The following is a 22836-nucleotide window of genomic DNA, read 5'->3' as shown; positions in this document are numbered from 1 at the left end:
CCCGGCCTACGAGCCTATAAATTCCCGGAGTCGTCCCCGATTCCCGTCCTAACACGCGGCGAAAAAGGGACGACGTTACAATTTGGCGCCCGAACAGGGACCTCTCTCTCGAAAGGGCTCTTCCCGAGAAGGGAGAGAGGCACGGTAATAGCGACGGACTCGCGCAGGAGATTCCGTGATTCGCGAATTCGGGGAAACTGTCGCGGGACGCTTAGGCTACGGTCGATCCAAATTCCGACGACGAACCAACTCGACAAAACGAAAATTGTGTAAAATTTTAGTGTGTAGCATTTGTGTTAATTTATTATATATCATTTGGTGTACGTGGAGTGTACGTTTGAGGTGGCTGGGCTAAGAAAGTGCCCCGTGTTTCCCGCTAGCGATTTACGTGTAGTTCCAGTAGGTTGTTTTTTTTGTTTTTTTTTTGTTGTTTTTTTTTCTTTCATATCGCGTAGCGACCGGAACGCGTAAATAGGGATAATAGGTTCCCCGTTAGGGTCGGTTGGAGCGATACGAAAGCGAGAAGTAAATATCGCGAACAATAATTGTTTACGCGACGCGATTCCGACACCGATTATTGTTGAAAGATAATCGCTTGGGTTTGAATGGCAGGTCGGTTGGGATAGCGAGTTCGGACGGGGTTCAATAGTAACCGTCGTAAACGCGTAAACATTCCGAACGACCGCGCGCCCCTGCCGTCGCGTGTTTACGACTTCGAACGCGGGCATACCAACGGTCGCGCTTTGTTTGGGTTACGGTTCGTAGAAATTCTCGAGGATGTTGGCGGACGAGGAGCGTTCAGATTACGAAGAGTGTTCGGGCGAAGACGGGGGAAGGGATGCGTGGCCACCCCTAGGGGACGGACGTAAAACAGACCTCCCGGAGAAATTCGAACATTTTCCGGAAAATACGAAATCGGCCCTAAATCTGCCGAGGGGCCCATTGTACCGCACAATGGCGACCCTCCCCGTACCGACCCCTCGACACTCTCGGGAAGCGGATTTGCACCGTCCCACCCGCACGAACGAAACTGGCACCGGCTGGGCCGTGCCCTTGGGGACGCGAAAGCCTGCGGCGTACGAGGTCATGCGCGACTGGCGTTTGCATTTTTCCGGGGCGCCCGGAGAGGATCCCGAGGCGTTCCTGACGCGTTTAGACCGCATGCGGGGATGCGCCGATTTAGATGAGCGCGACCTCCTACGCTGCTTGCCGATGTGTCTCTCCGGCATGGCCGCCCACTGGTATGAGACCAGCAGCGAATTCCGTACGTGGGATCAGTTCGTGCGCGCGTGGCGGGAAAATTACGTTGGTCCCGATTACCAGGAACGCCTGGAACGCGAACTCTTAACGCGAAGGCAGGGCCGCGACGAACCGGTCCGGGATTACGTGACCCTTATGCGGGTCATGATGAAACGGCTCGCGACACCGTGGTCAGAGTCTAAACGAATCGACACTGTATATTGGGGGGCAAGGGAGGAATTGCGCGCCGTGGTGTCCCTACGGTTGGCAGCCTCGCTGGAGGATCTCGAAAGGGAACTCCGAGAAGCCGAGGTTCGCCTCCGTCCCGCCGACCCGGCCCCGTACCGTACTCCGGGAAAGAGTTATGCGGAATTCGCGTACGATCCGCGAAGATACCACCCGCGGACCGGGGGCAACCCTAAAAACTCAGATCCGGTACCCCCTCGATACGAGCGTGTAAATATGGTGAGCGAGGAGCGGGGGGAGTCGCGCGGCGAACCGTGGTATGAGTCCGGGCCCTCTCGTCCCCGCAACCCCCGGGAGGCCCTATCGGAAAATACCGCCGTAAGGCGAGCCGTCTCGCCCGCAGAGAGATCACGGGAAGGGCCGAACAACACCGAGCGCACCCGACCGCGGTCCGATATGCTTCGTCCCGCCGAGCGCCGGGGAACGGCGACGAACACCGATTCCCGCCGAGCCGTTGTGCCGTCGGACAAACAACCGTCGGCCAACGACACGTGTTGGAATTGCCGTCGACCAGGCCACAGGTCCCGGGTCTGTCCCCAACAATTACGAATTCACTGCTTTGGGTGTGGGCGACCAGGGGTACGAGTTCCGGATTGTCCGCGTTGCGGCCCGGGGTCGGAAAACCGGCGGAGGAGCCGCTCGGGGGAACCGGGGCGGCTCCAATCCCGTTAATTTCGGCGCGCGTAGTCGACCACGAATACGAGAACTTTCGCGAGTTGCGCCCCTCCCTCCTCATCCTCGACGCTCACATTGAGGGAAAATCTTTCCGCGCTCTTATCGATTCCGGGTCGACGGTATCATTCATAAGCCAGCGGGTGATCGACGAATTAGGAAATACCGGGAGGGTTATCGCAGCGGAGCGCCCTTGTTTCTTTCTCCTGGCCACGGGGTCGGTAGACCGAGCCTCCGAGCAGGTAAATCTCGCGATACGCATCGGGAAAGAAACGCGGAAAATGACCACATACGTTTTAGAAAATCTCGTGAACCCCCTCCTACTCGGAATCGACGCCATAGCGACATTCGGTATCGTGGTCGAATATCATCGAGCGATTTGGTATTTCGCGTCGCGGCCGCGAGAGGAACACCCCTTCAGTCCGGTTTCCCGTGAATCCCTCTGTTGCGGGTTACAGATTTTAACCGCGGATGAACAGGGGCGGTTACGAGAATTTTTGGAAACCGAACTCACGGATTTTGCCGCGTTACCTGGGCTAACGGATTTGACAAAGCACCGGATTGACGTTGGGGAAAACCGTCCCATAAAACAACGGTACTATCCCGTCTCGCCCAAAGTTCAGGAGGCAATATACCGCGAAGTCGACAAACTTCTTGCGGAAGATATAATCGAACCGTCGAACAGCGAATGGTCGAGCCCGATCGTGATGGTTAAGAAATCTAACGGCAAATACCGGTTTTGTTTGGATTTTCGGAAAGTGAACGAGGTTTCCAAAAAGGACGCGTACCCGCTCCCAATTATGTCAAGTATTTTGGATAAATTACGGGCCGCGCGATATATTTCGACCCTCGATCTCAGCCAGGCGTATTTTCAGATTCCGCTCGAGGAATCTAGCAAGCCAATTACCGCGTTTACCGTCCCGGGAAAGGGCCTATTCCAATTCAAACGAATGCCGTACGGGCTTTCGGGAGCTCCCGCCACGTTCCAACGACTATTAGATCGTTTAATCGGTCCGGAGATGGAACCTCACGCGTTCGCGTATTTGGACGATATAATAATCGCAACGTCCACCTTCGAGGAGCATCTTTCGTGGCTTTCGCGAATCTTCCGGAGAATAAAATCGGCGGGGCTCATCGTGAATCCGGAAAAGTGCGAATTCTGTCGGGAGGAGGTGCGATATTTGGGGTTCGTGGTCAGCAGGGAGGGGCTTAAAGTAGATTCCGAGAAAGTCGCGCCGGTGCTGTCCTTTCCCGTTCCCCGGAACATAAGACAACTGAGGCGATTTCTTGGGATGGCTTCGTGGTATCGAAGGTTCATCCCGGATTTCGCTACGGTCGCGGAACCGTTGAACATCTTGTTACGGAAGGGGCAGCCCTGGAAATGGGAGGACGGACAACAATCCGCCTTCGAGAAAATACGGCACCTTATAGCGACAGCCCCCACCCTCGCCTGCCCCCACTTCGACGTACCATTTGTCCTCCAGACAGACGCGAGCACGGTTGGATTAGGGGCGGTCCTGGTACAAGAGATCGAGGGAGTAGAAAGGGTTATCGCGTTCGCGAGCCGTGCATTAACCGAGCCCGAGAGGAAGTATTCCGCGACAGAGCTGGAATGCCTCGCGATTGTCTGGGCGGTTCAAAAATTCCGACCATACCTCGAGGGTTATCATTTTACGGTCGTCACCGACCATCACAGCCTTCGATGGCTGCGTACTTTAAAAAACCCTTCCGGACGATTAGCGAGGTGGGCACTACAGCTGCTAGAATACGATTTCGCGATCGCGTACCGTCAAGGCGCGCTAAATCACGTTCCCGACGCTCTGTCCCGAATGTTTGAGAACACCGAAGAGGGTTCCTCCGAGGGGGGCATTCCGGTCGTGGCCGCGATCGAAACAAATTGGTATGACGCGAAGTTCAGCGCAGTTACGGAAAATCCGAAAGGGCATCCGGGATGGGAAATTCGCGGGGGGCAGCTCTATCGTCGGAGAGCAGATCCATGGGTGCAGGAAGTGCTGGGAGACGATCTCGACGAGTGGAAACTCGTCGTACCAGAAGACCGAATTCCCGAAATATTACGGGAAGCGCACGACGAGGAGCAAGCGGGCCATTTAGGGGTAGAAAAAACCTACCGCCGTATAATAACCCGTTACTTTTGGCCGGGAATATTCCGTACCGTGACCGAGTACGTGCGGCGTTGTCCTACCTGTCAGCTTACGAAGGTGGAACAAAAACCCCCCTCCGGGCTGATGGGGCGACGCCGCGTAGAAGTACCGTGGGTAGTGATCGCCGCGGATATAATGGGCCCGTTTCCTCCGAGTCGTGCCGGCTTTCAATACTTGTTAGTAATCCAGGATCTGTTCACCAAGTGGATCGAGTGTTGCCCCCTTCGGCGAGCCACCGGGCCAAAAATTTCGGAAGCGCTTGACGATCTTATATTTTCGCGATGGGGGACGCCGGAGGTTATTCTGACCGACAACGGTACCGAATTCGTGAACCGCGCGATACAAGATCTCGCAAGCTCGCGTGGTATCGCGACAACGACAACCCCGCCTTACCACCCCCAAGCGAATCCCGTCGAGAGGGTTAATCGAGTCCTTAAAACGATGATCGTATCATACATCGGAAAAGATCACCGTAACTGGGATCAGAATTTATCGAGTTTTCGTTTCGCATATAATACCGCGTATCATTCGGCGCTCCAATCCTCCCCGGCGTTTCTGAACTTCGGACGAGAGCCGCGCCCCCGCACGTGCCGACGAGCCGAGGGAGAAGGAATACCGGAGCTGGAGACGGCGGATACGGAAAACTGGGGGAACCGCGTCACGCGCTTAACGACCCTACGGGCCTGGGTCGCGGAAAATCTAGAGCAGGCCTATCAGTCCCAGGCGAAACACTATAACCTGCGGCGCCGAGATACGCAATTCAAAATCGGCGATCTCGTTCTACGGAAACAAAGAATACTGTCATCGGCCGCACAGAATGTCGCCGCGAAACTATGTCCGAAATATTGCGGCCCCTTTTGCGTGGGAACAAAGTTATCCACGGTTGTATACGGGCTACGCACCATGGAAGGGAAGGAGGCCGGAAAAGCTCATGTGTCCGATCTCAAACGATACACTCCACCACCCCCGAAGAACGTCACCCCTTCTACCTCTGCCTTACAACCTCCCACAGATGCCGCATATTTCCGAGGTAACCGCCCGGGGGCAATGCCAGGCGATCGTCCAGCAAATCCGGAGGTTCCGCCACAACCTCAAAGTGGTGGAGGATTTCTTCACGTGCCTGCCGGACGACTTCCAGTGGCCGCCGACCGAGTCCTCCGACGACGAGGACGTCCCCGTGGAGGACCTCCTAGGGCTGGGGCTCCCAGAAAAAAGAAAGCTGCCGATACCGCTGCAGCCCAGGAATCGACTAGTTCCGGGGAAGAGCGAGTCCCGCGCCACCGTAAACATAGAAACGATCCCAACCCCTAGCGAATCGGCCGACCCAGCCAAGGAAACAGCCACCCCGGAAACCCCGTCCGAAGAAACGCCACCTACCGAAGCTCCGGCCACCGTAATCCCGGCTCCGAAGGACAGGGCCACGCAAAGTCCGGAAACGAAAGCCCGACCCGAAAGCATCCCGGAAGAAAGGGAAGCCCGAACGGAAAAGACCGCAGCCGCGGAGTCTCCGATCAAAAAGGCCGCGACCGGGGAAATTCCGGCCAAGAAGTACTCGGCCGAAAAGGCACCGGCCAAAGTAGCCCCGGCCAAAAGCGGGAACGGGTCACGGCCGCAAGCAACCACCAGGAATACCCCGAAGGAAGGACCTCGACGGGCCACGGAGCGCTGGGTGGAGTATTGGCGAAGGCAGGCAGGGGAGAGTAAACCAGAGGTACCACGTCCGGACCAATGCTGGAACTGTGGGGAGATCGGACACCGGCGTAAAGACTGCCGACACCCACCGCGGCAACACTGCTACCGATGCGGCCGAGCAGGATGCTCGGTAAATACCTGTCCGGTATGCGGTCCGGACTGGTGCCAGGAAATCCTGGACCATCCGGAACGCTTCGTCCGTAAGGAGAGGAAAGGATAACGGAATTACGCGGCGACAAGATTGCGGACCCCCCCCATGATTCCCGACTATCCCGAAGTATATTTTTTTTTTTTTTTTTTTTTTCCTCTCTTCTTTTTCAAGTTTTTTTTTCCCCTCTCGACTACGGTGACATTTCGGAAAATTTTTTTTTGTTGTTAAGTTAATTTCGGTTCCGCCGTTCGGAACTCGACTTCGGAACGCTACGTAGCTACGTAAAATAGAAAATAAGATTATAATAAAAGAGCATATTTTTCAAACAGTATCACCATTCATTTAATCACCTCTGGCTTCCGTCCCACTCACAAGACGCGAATAATACCTCTCGTCCGAGATCCGTAAATAGGCCACCCCGTGCATGTTCGTTTTGTCGATTGGGATTATTCGTCCATCGGTAAGGGTTCCCAGTACTGTAAGAGAAAGACTTCCGAAGGGAGATGCCTCCGAACCAGCTGAGCAGGGGGATCGGTGCGCGGACCACCGGGCAGTCCCGGTCCACTTTAAGGGGGGGGGAGTTGTGACGTTGCAACTTTGGCGACGTCACTTCTCCGTATTTCCGCGAACGGCGAAGGGACCGGGCTGCCGTTGGCGCCAATTACGACTGTTCGAACGGGCAGGAGGTGCTCCCCGAGGAAGTACAAAATCACCCCGGGATACAAAATAACGAATTTCCGCGCGCCGAGTATGGCACATTCGCAGGAATACTCGACGATGGCGACCCAGGAGGACCAGGAAACCCGGTACCGGTAACTTCTTCGGATGGGACGAGACACCGAGAGGCGAGCTGCAGGACGAGGACCCCCCTCACCGAACATCCAGACATTTTGTCGCGGTCCTGCCGCCGCCTCACCTCAGCCACTTGAAAGGGGTCCCGGCGGGGGTGGTGTAAGCGGACCCATCGGGGCAGATCGCGAATCTGCCTCCTTTCGCGATTCGGGAAAGAATTTCCCAAGAGGGTTCGGGGCCCGCGTATTCCTCGAGTATACGATCCTGTGTTCCCGGAAACTCGCGAGAGGCGCGCCCCATTAGGGAAAAATCGGCACTAGGACGAGGAGTGGGGATACCTAGTCCTCGCGACCGAACTACGAATTCCGAAGGATCACTGTCGTGGTACCTCCCGCTGGAATACGTCACGAAGTTCCGAGTCTCGCGTTCCGACGATAAACGCTCGCGCCCCGCGTGTTGCGTGTTCCCAAAACGCCCGTGTTTCCGGCCATCCGATCACGAGATTCCGCCAACGTTCCGGACTAGGAGCTTTTGGGCGAGGGGCAATAATCCGGGGAATTAGAGACTTCTGGATTGACCGTCCCGATCCCGAACTACGGAAACGGTAAGTCCGCGCAGTGGTCCTTCTGTCCGACCCTTCTTGGGGCGTTTTATTCTCGTGAGTTGGTTCGAAGATTTCGCGGGGGAGCGAGGCGGGTGTTCCCCGTCGCGTTCTCCAGGTTTCGCGCGCCGAGACGGGCCACCGTCTCGAGCGATATCCCTCACGCCGAACCGTCGGCGTTTTGAGACAACCGGTAAAAGGCCCTTCGCGACGTCTTCCTCGGGGGAATCCGTCCCAGTCGTAATTGGAAAAGGGATCGATCGTACCGCGTAATTACATCTGCGCCGTTCCGAACATCGTGTATGCGTTCCGTATGTCCGTGCGAGAAAACCGCGACAGTCCCCTTGTTATCGCGCCGACCACCAGCGTGCCGCGAGATTCCGTTCCGACGGACGGAATATTGTACCGTATTACCGTACTCGTGCGGAGAATCACGTTTTAACGAATGACCACGCGCGGCGAGTCTTCCACCTTCTCGCAATAATTGTACAAAGAGCGCGGGCTCTCGGGTGCGGCCACGTGGCCGGGTGCTTGTAAACGACCCGATTTTATAATAAAAGACCTAATAGAGCCGACGTCATCTCTCGTTATTACAACCTGCGCGATCCGCCCTGCCGTGAGGGCTGTCCCCGTTATCCCGTGTCCGAACCATTGGCCCCTTTCGCGTTTTCCGTCGTTCCGCGCATCTCGGAGATTCCCTCCGCGAATTTCGCGTGGCACCCTTCCGGTGCCTGGCGCCCGAGCAGAAGGCTCATGTAACGTAATTTCGTCGTGCGTTATTTTCCGGGGAAATTTCCGAGATCGCTTTGTACCGGGAGGACCGTGCATCGCCACGGCCGAGCGCGGCCCGGCCTACGAGCCTATAAATTCCCGGAGTCGTCCCCGATTCCCGTCCTAACACGCGGCGAAAAAGGGGCGACGTTACAATATGTAAAAAAACGTTTTATAGCGTCCAGAAGAAAACTAATATACAAATGAAATAATAGTTGATTTGATTCGTTGGACGCGTGTTATGGTGTTGTGTAAAAATTGGAAGTGTGCGAGAACGGTGTTTTCGTGACCGTATCGGATTCGTGAACAAAGATTCTAAGTGACTGCAGGTGTGTAATAATTCGAAAGAATCGGGTACATAATCGTTGGGATGGGTCGGAAATCCACGGGGTGGAGACGTATCAGTGAAGAGCAAAATTGAATCAACACCGTTTTGAACAGCATTCACACCAAAAGACTTGAGTGTTTTCGAGAAGCTACAAGGATTATTTTATTAGTCGAAGATGTAGGAAAAGTTACATTTTACAACGTTTTTATCTGGGCCTCTATTGAAACTTCAAAAAATGTGTTCCATTAACTCGAACAAATTATATCCATGCTGAAAATGTTATCGATATTTGTCAATTATAAGTCGAATTCGTTAAAAATTGCAATTTTTCCCAAACGTTTATAACTCGTAAACGAAGGAAAAAACCAATATCATAGGTTTCATTGACTAAATTTCCAGCATCGATACAGTTTATTCGAGTCAATGAAACATATTTTTTAAAGTTTCAATATAGGCACAGATAAAAGAATTGTAAAATTCAACTGTAACGATTTCAAATGAAATCACAGTTTCAAAATTTTTTTGCACCGAATTATTGCACACCAGCAGTCACTCACAATCCGATACGATGCCGAACAAAACATTCTCGCACACTTCCAAATTCTACACAACACTATAACACTTCACCACGCGTTCAACGAATCAAGTTTATTCGCGTAGTAAATAAAGAAAAAAAATCGACATTCAAATTGACTGACAAACGTTTCTTCACCTATATTCGCGATAGATAGACTTTCTAATACTTACGTTGTTTTCCCTTCTGAAGTCAAGCTCGGAATGAGCCTTCGGTCCCAGCGTCGAGCACGGGGGATCCACCGATTTTCATGAAAATGCACCGGTCGGTCACGAAAGATCGCACCTCCCCTTCGTCTTTCGAATTTCCCGCGACCGCTGGCCGCGGCACTAAGGTCGAAATTCAAATCATTGCCATATGTTTCAAAGCTTGGGCTTTCTGGTGGACTACCAGGAGGGGGTGCGAAAAAACTGAAAGATGCTGTTTACTGACGAAGAGAGACGCGTTCGGTCGTGAAAAAATCTCCGTCAGTAATTGTTCAAAACGCGATATTTATTTCTCATTTTTTCCTTCTTATTTTTATTCTACTGTATTCCATTCTATTCCACTCCACTCCACTCCACTCCACTCCACTCCACTCCACTCCACTCCACTCCACTCCACTCCACTCCACTCCACTCCACTCCACTCCACTCCACTCCACTCCACTCCACTCCACTCCACTCCACTCCACTCCACTCCACTCCACTCCACTCCACTCCACTCCACTCCACTCCACTCCACTCCACTCCACTCCACTCCACTCCACTCCACTCCACTCCACTCCACTCCACTCCACTCCACTCCACTCCACTCCACTCCACTCCACTCCACTCCACTCCACTCCACTCCACTCCACTCCACTCCACTCCACTCCACTCCACTCCACTCCACTCCACTCCACTCCACTCCACTCCACTCCACTCCACTCCACTCCACTCCACTCCACTCCACTCCACTCCACTCCACTCCACTCCACTCCACTCCACTCCACTCCACTCCACTCCACTCCACTCCACTCCACTCCACTCCACTCCACTCCACTCCACTCCACTCCACTCCACTCCACTCCACTCCACTCCACTCCACTCCACTCCACTCCACTCCACTCCACTCCACTCCACTCCACTCCACTCCACTCCACTCCACTCCACTCCACTCCACTCCACTCCACTCCACTCCACTCCACTCCACTCCACTCCACTCCACTCCACTCCACTCCACTCCACTCCACTCCACTCCACTCCACTCCACTCCACTCCACTCCACTCCACTCCACTCCACTCCACTCCACTCCACTCCACTCCACTCCACTCCACTCCACTCCACTCCACTCCACTCCACTCCACTCCACTCCACTCCACTCCACTCCACTCCACTCCACTCCACTCCACTCCACTCCACTCCACTCCACTCCACTCCACTCCACTCCACTCCACTCCACTCCACTCCACTCCACTCCACTCCACTCCACTCCACTCCACTCCACTCCACTCCACTCCACTCCACTCCACTCCACTCCACTCCACTCCACTCCACTCCACTCCACTCCACTCCACTCCACTCCACTCCACTCCACTCCACTCCACTCCACTCCACTCCACTCCACTCCACTCCACTCCACTCCACTCCACTCCACTCCACTCCACTCCACTCCACTCCACTCCACTCCACTCCACTCCACTCCACTCCACTCCACTCCACTCCACTCCACTCCACTCCACTCCACTCCACTCCACTCCACTCCACTCCACTCCACTCCACTCCACTCCACTCCACTCCACTCCACTCCACTCCACTCCACTCCACTCCACTCCACTCCACTCCACTCCACTCCACTCCACTCCACTCCACTCCACTCCACTCCACTCCACTCCACTCCACTCCACTCCACTCCACTCCACTCCACTCCACTCCACTCCACTCCACTCCACTCCACTCCACTCCACTCCACTCCACTCCACTCCACTCCACTCCACTCCACTCCACTCCACTCCACTCCACTCCACTCCACTCCACTCCACTCCACTCCACTCCACTCCACTCCACTCCACTCCACTCCACTCCACTCCACTCCACTCCACTCCACTCCACTCCACTCCACTCCACTCCACTCCACTCCACTCCACTCCACTCCACTCCACTCCACTCCACTCCACTCCACTCCACTCCACTCCACTCCACTCCACTCCACTCCACTCCACTCCACTCCACTCCACTCCACTCCACTCCACTCCACTCCACTCCACTCCACTCCACTCCACTCCACTCCACTCCACTCCACTCCACTCCACTCCACTCCACTCCACTCCACTCCACTCCACTCCACTCCACTCCACTCCACTCCACTCCACTCCACTCCACTCCACTCCACTCCACTCCACTCCACTCCACTCCACTCCACTCCACTCCACTCCACTCCACTCCACTCCACTCCACTCCACTCCACTCCACTCCACTCCACTCCACTCCACTCCACTCCACTCCACTCCACTCCACTCCACTCCACTCCACTCCACTCCACTCCACTCCACTCCACTCCACTCCACTCCACTCCACTCCACTCCACTCCACTCCACTCCACTCCACTCCACTCCACTCCACTCCACCCACCCACCTCCACCCACCACCCACTCCACCCTCCACCCACCACCCACTCCACTCCACCCCACCCACTCCAACCCACACCACTCCACCCACCCCACCCACCCACTCCACTCCACTCCACTCCACTCCACTCCACTCCACTCCACTCCACTCCACTCCACTCCACTCCACTCCACTCCACTCCACTCCACTCCACTCCACTCCACTCCACTCCACTCCACTCCACTCCACTCCACTCCACTCCACTCCACTCCACTCCACTCCACTCCACTCCACTCCACTCCACTCCACTCCACTCCACTCCACTCCACTCCACTCCACTCCACTCCACTCCACTCCACTCCACTCCACTCCACTCCACTCCACTCCACTCCACTCCACTCCACTCCACTCCACTCCACTCCACTCCACTCCACTCCACTCCACTCCACTCCACTCCACTCCACTCCACTCCACTCCACTCCACTCCACTCCACTCCACTCCACTCCACTCCACTCCACTCCACTCCACTCCACTCCACTCCACTCCACTCCACTCCACTCCACTCCACTCCACTCCACTCCACTCCACTCCACTCCACTCCACTCCACTCCACTCCACTCCACTCCACTCCACTCCACTCCACTCCACTCCACTCCACTCCACTCCACTCCACTCCACTCCACTCCACTCCACTCCACTCCACTCCACTCCACTCCACTCCACTCCACTCCACTCCACTCCACTCCACTCCACTCCACTCCACTCCACTCCACTCCACTCCACTCCACTCCACTCCACTCCACTCCACTCCACTCCACTCCACTCCACTCCACTCCACTCCACTCCACTCCACTCCACTCCACTCCACTCCACTCCACTCCACTCCACTCCACTCCACTCCACTCCACTCCACTCCACTCCACTCCACTCCACTCCACTCCACTCCACTCCACTCCACTCCACTCCACTCCACTCCACTCCACTCCACTCCACTCCACTCCACTCCACTCCACTCCACTCCACTCCACTCCACTCCACTCCACTCCACTCCACTCCACTCCACTCCACTCCACTCCACTCCACTCCACTCCACTCCACTCCACTCCACTCCACTCCACTCCACTCCACTCCACTCCACTCCACTCCACTCCACTCCACTCCACTCCACTCCACTCCACTCCACTCCACTCCACTCCACTCCACTCCACTCCACTCCACTCCACTCCACTCCACTCCACTCCACTCCACTCCACTCCACTCCACTCCACTCCACTCCACTCCACTCCACTCCACTCCACTCCACTCCACTCCACTCCACTCCACTCCACTCCACTCCACTCCACTCCACTCCACTCCACTCCACTCCACTCCACTCCACTCCACTCCACTCCACTCCACTCCACTCCACTCCACTCCACTCCACTCCACTCCACTCCACTCCACTCCACTCCACTCCACTCCACTCCACTCCACTCCACTCCACTCCACTCCACTCCACTCCACTCCACTCCACTCCACTCCACTCCACTCCACTCCACTCCACTCCACTCCACTCCACTCCACTCCACTCCACTCCACTCCACTCCACTCCACTCCACTCCACTCCACTCCACTCCACTCCACTCCACTCCACTCCACTCCACTCCACTCCACTCCACTCCACTCCACTCCACTCCACTCCACTCCACTCCACTCCACTCCACTCCACTCCACTCCACTCCACTCCACTCCACTCCACTCCACTCCACTCCACTCCACTCCACTCCACTCCACTCCACTCCACTCCACTCCACTCCACTCCACTCCACTCCACTCCACTCCACTCCACTCCACTCCACTCCACTCCACTCCACTCCACTCCACTCCACTCCACTCCACTCCACTCCACTCCACTCCACTCCACTCCACTCCACTCCACTCCACTCCACTCCACTCCACTCCACTCCACTCCACTCCACTCCACTCCACTCCACTCCACTCCACTCCACTCCACTCCACTCCACTCCACTCCACTCCACTCCACTCCACTCCACTCCACTCCACTCCACTCCACTCCACTCCACTCCACTCCACTCCACTCCACTCCACTCCACTCCACTCCACTCCACTCCACTCCACTCCACTCCACTCCACTCCACTCCACTCCACTCCACTCCACTCCACTCCACTCCACTCCACTCCACTCCACTCCACTCCACTCCACTCCACTCCACTCCACTCCACTCCACTCCACTCCACTCCACTCCACTCCACTCCACTCCACTCCACTCCACTCCACTCCACTCCACTCCACTCCACTCCACTCCACTCCACTCCACTCCACTCCACTCCACTCCACTCCACTCCACTCCACTCCACTCCACTCCACTCCACTCCACTCCACTCCACTCCACTCCACTCCACTCCACTCCACTCCACTCCACTCCACTCCACTCCACTCCACTCCACTCCACTCCACTCCACTCCACTCCACTCCACTCCACTCCACTCCACTCCACTCCACTCCACTCCACTCCACTCCACTCCACTCCACTCCACTCCACTCCACTCCACTCCACTCCACTCCACTCCACTCCACTCCACTCCACTCCACTCCACTCCACTCCACTCCACTCCACTCCACTCCACTCCACTCCACTCCACTCCACTCCACTCCACTCCACTCCACTCCACTCCACTCCACTCCACTCCACTCCACTCCACTCCACTCCACTCCACTCCACTCCACTCCACTCCACTCCACTCCACTCCACTCCACTCCACTCCACTCCACTCCACTCCACTCCACTCCACTCCACTCCACTCCACTCCACTCCACTCCACTCCACTCCACTCCACTCCACTCCACTCCACTCCACTCCACTCCACTCCACTCCACTCCACTCCACTCCACTCCACTCCACTCCACTCCACTCCACTCCACTCCACTCCACTCCACTCCACTCCACTCCACTCCACTCCACTCCACTCCACTCCACTCCACTCCACTCCACTCCACTCCACTCCACTCCACTCCACTCCACTCCACTCCACTCCACTCCACTCCACTCCACTCCACTCCACTCCACTCCACTCCACTCCACTCCACTCCACTCCACTCCACTCCACTCCACTCCACTCCACTCCACTCCACTCCACTCCACTCCACTCCACTCCACTCCACTCCACTCCACTCCACTCCACTCCACTCCACTCCACTCCACTCCACTCCACTCCACTCCACTCCACTCCACTCCACTCCACTCCACTCCACTCCACTCCACTCCACTCCACTCCACTCCACTCCACTCCACTCCACTCCACTCCACTCCACTCCACTCCACTCCACTCCACTCCACTCCACTCCACTCCACTCCACTCCACTCCACTCCACTCCACTCCACTCCACTCCACTCCACTCCACTCCACTCCACTCCACTCCACTCCACTCCACTCCACTCCACTCCACTCCACTCCACTCCACTCCACTCCACTCCACTCCACTCCACTCCACTCCACTCCACTCCACTCCACTCCACTCCACTCCACTCCACTCCACTCCACTCCACTCCACTCCACTCCACTCCACTCCACTCCACTCCACTCCACTCCACTCCACTCCACTCCACTCCACTCCACTCCACTCCACTCCACTCCACTCCACTCCACTCCACTCCACTCCACTCCACTCCACTCCACTCCACTCCACTCCACTCCACTCCACTCCACTCCACTCCACTCCACTCCACTCCACTCCACTCCACTCCACTCCACTCCACTCCACTCCACTCCACTCCACTCCACTCCACTCCACTCTATTCTACTCTATTCTATTTTATTCTATTCCACCTCATTATATTATAATAAAATGACAAAAATTGTGACAAAAAACGACGAATGTGCATCATCCGCGTCGCTACGACATGTGAGGGAGAATGCAACAGGAAGGCTTCGTCTTTCCAGCAGAAGATTGAGTGTAAAACGAAAATTGAGGGAAACGTGAGTATAAATTTGTATTATTATGTCTAGCTTGTATTTGGTAATTTTACCACCCACGCAAAAATCTGAAAAAATCGGAACCACTGTTTTTGGTGATACCCTTCGATACAAGTAAAACGAAGAGTGCATAACTTTCCAACATGTGAAAACATTTTTTAAACATTACTAGAAAAATAGCCGTTTCATTTGTAGTGGACCTTTTACTATAAAAGACTGTAGGCCATAAAACATCTGCGTGCCAAATGCGAGTAGGTACGTCCGAAAACATTCATCGCGATCATTTCGCAGGCAAGAAGGGATTTTTCCTGTTACCTGGTCGTTCTCATATTTTTTTCGCGCGCAGCACAACGTCCAAAGGCCCAAAAGCCGGCCAAGAAAACATTGGAAACCTTTTCAAAAGAAAACCGTGCGCAAGGGTTTTTGAGGTCGCTGGACACGAATATGTTAATTTAACATTTTAATCAATAATTTAATTTTCATTAATTGATTTTTTTATTTTGGTCGGATAACATGATTTTTCTTTTATGACAGTGTACATTCGAAACCATGTACATGCTGATGCATGGTCACGCAAGCAATTTTAATTAAGTAATAACTTTCAATCGCAAGATTGTCCTCCAAAGTGTACACATTTGACACAATAGGAAGAAACAAGCATTACAGTTCGCAGTATTTGACTGAAGAGAACATAATAAAAATATGATTTCACAATGTTAAAATTAATTTGTAAAGTTGTTCGTTGTGGTTTGAAGAAAATGACATCGCAACTCAAATGAACAATATTCGTAATTTCGAAAAATTGTCCTATGGCCGGCTTTCGGGCATTCTCGCGCACTCTGCGCAGTGGCGTGCGATGATTTCCGTACATTATTCCTTTCGTTATTTCCTAACTCGTGGTGATCTGGACTTTGTCAGCCAGGTCTGTCCTGCTCAGGTACACGTGTTTCCATATTTTATGGAACCCAGCCTTATTTGCGCCAATTTGCTTTTCCCCGTCGAAGGACCCGAAATGAGAGAGCACTTGAGAGTGCCATAAACCTCACCCCCCGTACCAGGCCGAGAGGACCGGGCATGATAATTCGTTGGTTTCGTCTCTGGCAGAGTTGGGCAAAATATTTATCTAAATAAAAATTTCGAATAACGAATAAAAGATAAAAATATTTGTATTCGTTATTCGAAGGTTCGAATTAAAAAAGTATCTTTATTCGACGAGTATCGAATAAATAATTCTATTCCACGAGAATGTATCCGACGAATAAAGTTACTTTTCTATTCGAAGCGGATTTATTCGAACTTCGAATAATTTTTCCATCTTTTATCTGTATCTTTTATTCGAAGGCTTCGAATAAATGTTCGAATAACTTTTGCCGAGCGCCGAGCATCAAAGACCCAGCGACGACAGACGACATACAATGTAAGCGGATGGAGAATCGCGGACGAATGAAAGTTTAAACTTTTAGATTTTTCAATATATCCTCATAAAATTGTGACCAGCGTATGGAGGGGATTTTCCTGATGAGAATGAGGTCAAATTCGAGTGTAATCGAACAAGTTTCACTGATTCGTAATGTTACGATAAAAATCACAAACAAATGATGCCGTGTTTGGACTCATTTTGATCGTGAAAAGCTCTAAAACTCATTCGTATTAACAATATTGTTCTGATTAAAAATATAAAAGCATAAATTGCCAATAATGCACGATTCTCCATCCGCGTACATTGTATGGCGTTTGGCAGTCGCTGGGTCTTCGACGTTCGGCGCTCGTCGGTCCTCGTCGGGCGTCGTCGCCGTTCATTCGTCGAGCTGGCAAAAGTTATCCGAGGATTTATAGCGAATACATCCGCTTCGAATAAAAAAAATTATCTTCATTCGTCGGTTACATTCTCGTAGAATAAAATTATTTATTCGATACTCGTCGGATAAAGATACTTTTTTTATTCGAACCTTCGAATAACGAATAAAGATAACGTATCTTTTATTCGAATCGTTATTTAAATAATTTTTTATCGAAACAATGCCCAACTCTGGTCTCTGGTGCGTGTTGAGCGCCAGTGTCGGATGACAATATGATACCCTTATTTGAAGATCTGTTCGAATAAAGTCTGATTATTTACTATTTATTTATAGAATAGAAAAATATCCGTTATATTCTAGTAATTAACTAGAATGAAATATGTTGTAGTCCATGTAACAGTTGAAGAGGTTTAGCAATAATTTCTTTTTTGCAGCTTGAGAACTATTTTTAGAAATTACAGGCGAAGTTTGCAATTTCTGCCTACATTGTCGATGAACGGGCCTCACTTGCGAATTATTATCTCCGGGACTGTTTCTCCACTTCAGCTACACTACTTTTTGTTTAATTTAGAAAGGATACGGCTGTTATAAAATAATTTTTTCGACCATGACAAGTAACTTTACAATGTAGGAAACTGTAAACAAATTCCTCTTTTGCGTTTTTTTCCGATGATGAGCCAGTGATTCACATGTTGGAAAAAATATGGTCACATTCCCTGAAGTTTCCCCTTCAAAATGAACCCTTCAGAAGAATGGAGAATTCTGATTGATTACGTATACATGTTAGTTTGTATGTGAATTGTATATGTTCTACAAGAAAGGTGTCATTGCTCAATGAAAACCACGAGAAGGTGGTGATTATTTACTTGACAATTAGGGTTTCATAAAATATACTTCAAAACCAGAATTTCGTGTTGTCGGCTTTGCAGTCTGCGAGGTACTGTCTGCAAAATATATGTCTAAATAAAAACTTCAAATAACGAATGAAAGAAAACAAAAAATTTGATTCGTCAATCGAAGGTCATATCGTCGATTTGGGAGTTCTAGTCTTAGAATTGGAAAAAGGGTGACACGTTTTTTGAAATGTCTGTAAAATCAACAATTTGTAAGAGATCGAAAAATCCTTTGAGATTCGGTCACTAAACACCACATAGAAAGAATAAAAGCCGAAACATTACTACAACAGGGATGACCCATAGTTCTCGAGGTAAAAATAGGGTCATTTAGTCGTAAACGAAGTCTGCTGGTATTGCGGAGCGCACCACTCACCTACCTGAAACGGGGACACCCCGCGTCCTTTTCCAGCTCATTGTGAAGCCAATGTTCAATTCTCCATCCTTCTAAAGGGGTCATTACGAAGGGGAAACGTTTTTAGTAGATACTTTTATGGTTTTACTTTTCTGACTTTATAATGTAATGAAGAAAGGGTGATCCGTTTTTTAACACGTCTATTTAAAATCAACATCGAGATGTCTCATCACACAAACGTAATAGTAACTTGTTCGAAATCCGGAAAATCACAGGAAATTTATAAAATTTAATATATAATTATTATATAAAAATCGATTGAAAATATAAATACATAACGATAAAACATAATAAAATAAAAAAAAAATGCGTTAGTAGGCAGGATTTGAACGCTGGTCGGCCGGGTGAAAGCTTGGCACGCTACCGTCGCGCCACACCAATTTTTGTAGTGTACATAAAATACGGCATGACATAGACGATATATATAAATATACATATATATAATAGTATACATATATTATTACATTTATGCGCTTCGTGGCATAAAAAGAGCTGCTTTAAATTTCATTCAAATGAGATTTGAATATAATTTTCTTTCTGCCAGGAAGTAAATGCCGGCACATTTTCAAGAAGTCCTGGTAATATATATAAAATTATTATAATGTTAAGAATAAATTGATTTAATTTAATATACATCAAATGATTTCATTAGCTTTTGCATACACGTGACCGCCATTCGAGTTTCATTCCAGAGATATTAGCGAAAAAGTGCAGAGGTAATGTGACAACGAGTCCTGCGTATATCTACGCGCCCGTGGCAATGTATGTGTTAGCATGTGTTGGTCGGCTGAATCGGGCTCACGAGGCAGGAATCAGTTTCACGAAACGCTTGTACATTTACGGTTTTGATGACATGGCAACAGTGAGGCGAAGGATTATATGTGGCAACCATGTCTAGTCGCTAGCTTTCTCTCTCAATTTTCGTTTCTCTCTTCCGCTACTACTCAATCTTCTTACCATCCTCAATCGGCATTTCATATATTCTTTTTTACCGATATGTCGTAGACGCGACGTAGTTCCACAAAAAAAATTTTAACCATTCCACAATGAGTTTTCCCTACTGACCGTTCGAGGACCGTTCAAGAATTGGCGTGACAGTCAAGGTCAAATTCCTGCCGGCCCCCTTAAGCGTCGGCAGACCCTGCTCGACGAATACTGGCGAGAATTTTCGGCTCGCCATCGCGACCTCGTGTTGAAAGTGGACAAGTCGGAACTGTACCTAACTTCGGATTTCTTCACCGACATCGAAGACGAGTACCTGAGTCACGGAGCCGCCATCGATGAGTGGATTACGTCCATGACTCCGTCGATCGCTGGCAATGCCCCGTCGCCCGGCCAGCCTCCTACGCCTCAGGAACCTGGAGCTTCATTGCCTCCGATCAATCTGCCGACCTTCGCGAGGGATCTGCTCCAATGGGAAAGCTTCAAGGATCAGTTCACCTCCTTGGTGCACAGGTCGGCGAAATTGTTCAAGGTACGCAAGCTCCAGTATCTAAAGTCTTGCCTGACCGGTGAAGCGGCGAAGATGCTCGCACTGACCCCCGTCACGGACGGAAACTACGACGAAGCCTGGGCGTCCTTGGAGATGCGGTTCGGCAACCGTCGGGTACTTTCCGCAGCACACATGCGGAGGCTGATGAACGCCCCGCCCGCGACGAAATTTCAATCGTCCGAGGTCAAGCGTCTGCTGGACGAATTCCGCCAGACCCAGGAGGCATTCAAGGCTCTCGGAAAGCCGGTTGAGGAGTGGGACGAGTGGTTTCTCTTCCTGCTCGTGAAAAAATTGGATTACACCACGCGACTAGCGTGGGAGGTTACACTCACCGATCCGTTAGCCATCCCGCGCTTTGAAACGTTGAAGATGTTCCTGGAGAACAGAGTTCGTTCACGCCATTTCCTCAGTTCGACCCACGGAAACCATCTCTACTCCGAAACTTGCGGTGCCTGGACGTCTAGGCGGCACCCCGGTTTCCCGCACCACGATGGCCGTGAAGGTCGAGGAGTCCAGGAAGGCGAAGGGTCGACAGTGTCCGCTGTGTTCTGGCGGTCACGCTTTGGGAGCCTGCAAGAAATATAAGGGTCTGACATCCAATGAACGCCGCGATTTTGTACGGAAAGCCGGGGTTTGTTTTTCTTGCCTTGTTCCAGGACACAACCTTCAGAGTTGCACCTCCAATTTCCGGTGTTGGGTGTGTGGGGACTTGCATCACACGACCTTACATGATGCTTGCCCCAAGGGCCCTGAAGGGAAGCGCTCGCTGTTGCCGATTCCAACGTGCTCATCCTACGCCGTGAGCTCGCGCGGTGTGACCCTCCTCGCCACCGCACGCGTACTGTTGGAAGGCCCGGATGGCAGGACGCTCACCGTACGTGCGCTGCTGGACTCGGGATCGGAGTACTCCTTCCTCAGCGAGTGGTCAGCGCAAACTCTTCGACTTCGGCGACGACCTGTTCGTGTAGAGCTCACCGGCTACCAGGAGATCAAGGTGGGTACGGCGCGATCAGAAGTCTCGGTGGAGCTCCGCTCTCCTGTCAATACGAAGTTTCGGACCTCGATGGAAGCCCTGGTCACCAAGAGCCTCACCGCACACACGCCGTCGCATCCTCTGGAAAAGAGCGACTGGGGTCACATTAAGGGTCTAACGCTGGCAGATCCTTCGTACAACGTACCTGGCGGTGTAGACGTCCTGCTCGGAGCCGACGTCTGTGGTCGACTGTTCCAGGACAGGCGTGCGGGACCACCTGGAACTCCGACTGCGGTGCTGACTCCGTTCGGCTGGACTCTGCTGGGATCGACTCGTCATTCGGAGCCTCGGAAGACATCACGAGTGTTGCACATCCGACGTCGGGAGTTGCCAGACCTACAGCGATACTGGGAGCTCGAGGAGGTTCTAGTTTCGACCCCTCTGACTCCGGACGAACTCAAATGCGAACGTCTGTTCCAGGACACCACGGTTCGTGATTCCACTGGTCGCTACGTAGTTCGTCTGCCTTTCAGAGCCCCCCCCCCCCCCCCCCCCCCCCCCCAGGTGGGGACCACTCGATCTGCTGCGTTCCGGATGCTGCTTTCGGCCGAGCGACGACAGCAACGAGATCCAACTCTGCGCCAGAACTACGTGGAGTTCATGGAAGGATACCACCGCTTGGGACACATGCTCGAGGCCCCAGGAACGCTAGACGACGAAGACAACGGGTGCTACGTGCCGCATCACGCCGTGTGGAAGACAACGGAGGGACGTCAGAAGATACGAGTTGTCTTCAATGCGTCGAACGTCACCTCCGGCGGGTCTTCGCTCAATGAGGCGCTCCTACCCGGTCCGAAATTACAGGCAGACCTCTGGGTGGTCGTGACCCGGTGGCGGCTCTTTAAACTGGCGTTCTCGACAGACATCGTGAAGATGTTTCGCCAAATCCTGATCCACCCGGACGATCAGGACTGGTTACACATCCTGTGGAGGAAACACCCTGGTGAGAAGGTTACGGAGTACTAAGAGACCGGGCCGTCCTTTGGCAACGCCGCCACGATTATGGCTATTGCGATCGCTCTCCCTGGGACAGTCCGAGAACCCAAATGTGGAGACTAACGCGTTTGAACGCCGCGCCACTTAGCGCCACGCGAAATTTGAGGACCGTAGCCGGGTCCCAGGGGGACCCGGAACCCTTTCCCGCCTCCCAGGAGCGCGGGAAATTTTGCGTAGAAGCGTTCGGGGGACCGCTGCCAGGGACATCCGGCAGCAGGCGTTCCACGGAGGAGTCCAGCTCGGGTTAACCAACCTGGAGGCGCCGCCGAGGCCATACGGACCGGAGAGAATGACACCTTAGCCTCGACGCCGCCTCGCCCCGAAAAGCAGCGAGGGTCCTATGCGCGAGCAGCTCGACATCTTCCGCCGAGGGATGCCGCCAATCATCGAGGAGCACCGACCAAGAATTAGACAATAACTCGGATGCCGAGGGCCC

The 22836-nt window shown here is 52.8% G+C and overlaps 1 protein-coding gene across 1 annotated transcript; it reads left to right on the top strand.

Moving 5' to 3' along the window:
• The first annotated feature begins 1161 nt into the window (after window positions 1-1161).
• LOC143361015 (uncharacterized) lies at window positions 1162-22370 on the top strand. Its single transcript, XM_076800255.1, has 7 exons — window positions 1162-1551; window positions 2616-5349; window positions 5417-6211; window positions 20079-20685; window positions 20741-20958; window positions 21028-21833; window positions 21990-22370. Exons 1-7 carry the CDS (start codon window positions 1162-1164, stop codon window positions 22368-22370), a joined length of 5931 nt encoding a protein of 1976 aa, XP_076656370.1.
• Window positions 22371-22836: the final 466 nt, after the last annotated feature.

Source organism: Halictus rubicundus, chromosome 14, assembly GCF_050948215.1.
Source record: "Halictus rubicundus isolate RS-2024b chromosome 14, iyHalRubi1_principal, whole genome shotgun sequence".
Taxonomy (NCBI): Eukaryota; Metazoa; Arthropoda; class Insecta; order Hymenoptera; family Halictidae; genus Halictus; species Halictus rubicundus.
This window is presented reverse-complemented; position numbering and strand designations above follow the sequence as displayed.

Coding starts and splice junctions, on each gene's coding strand:
- LOC143361015 (XM_076800255.1), top strand. CDS start 1,162: ATGCGGGGATGCGCCGATTTAGATGAGCGCGACCTCCTACGCTGCTTG. Junction 6,212..20,078: donor CCATCCGGAACGCTTCGTCC/GTAAGGAGAGGA, acceptor TCGTGTTGAAAG/TGGACAAGTCGGAACTGTAC. Junction 20,686..20,740: donor GATTACACCACGCGACTAGC/GTGGGAGGTTAC, acceptor GAAACGTTGAAG/ATGTTCCTGGAGAACAGAGT.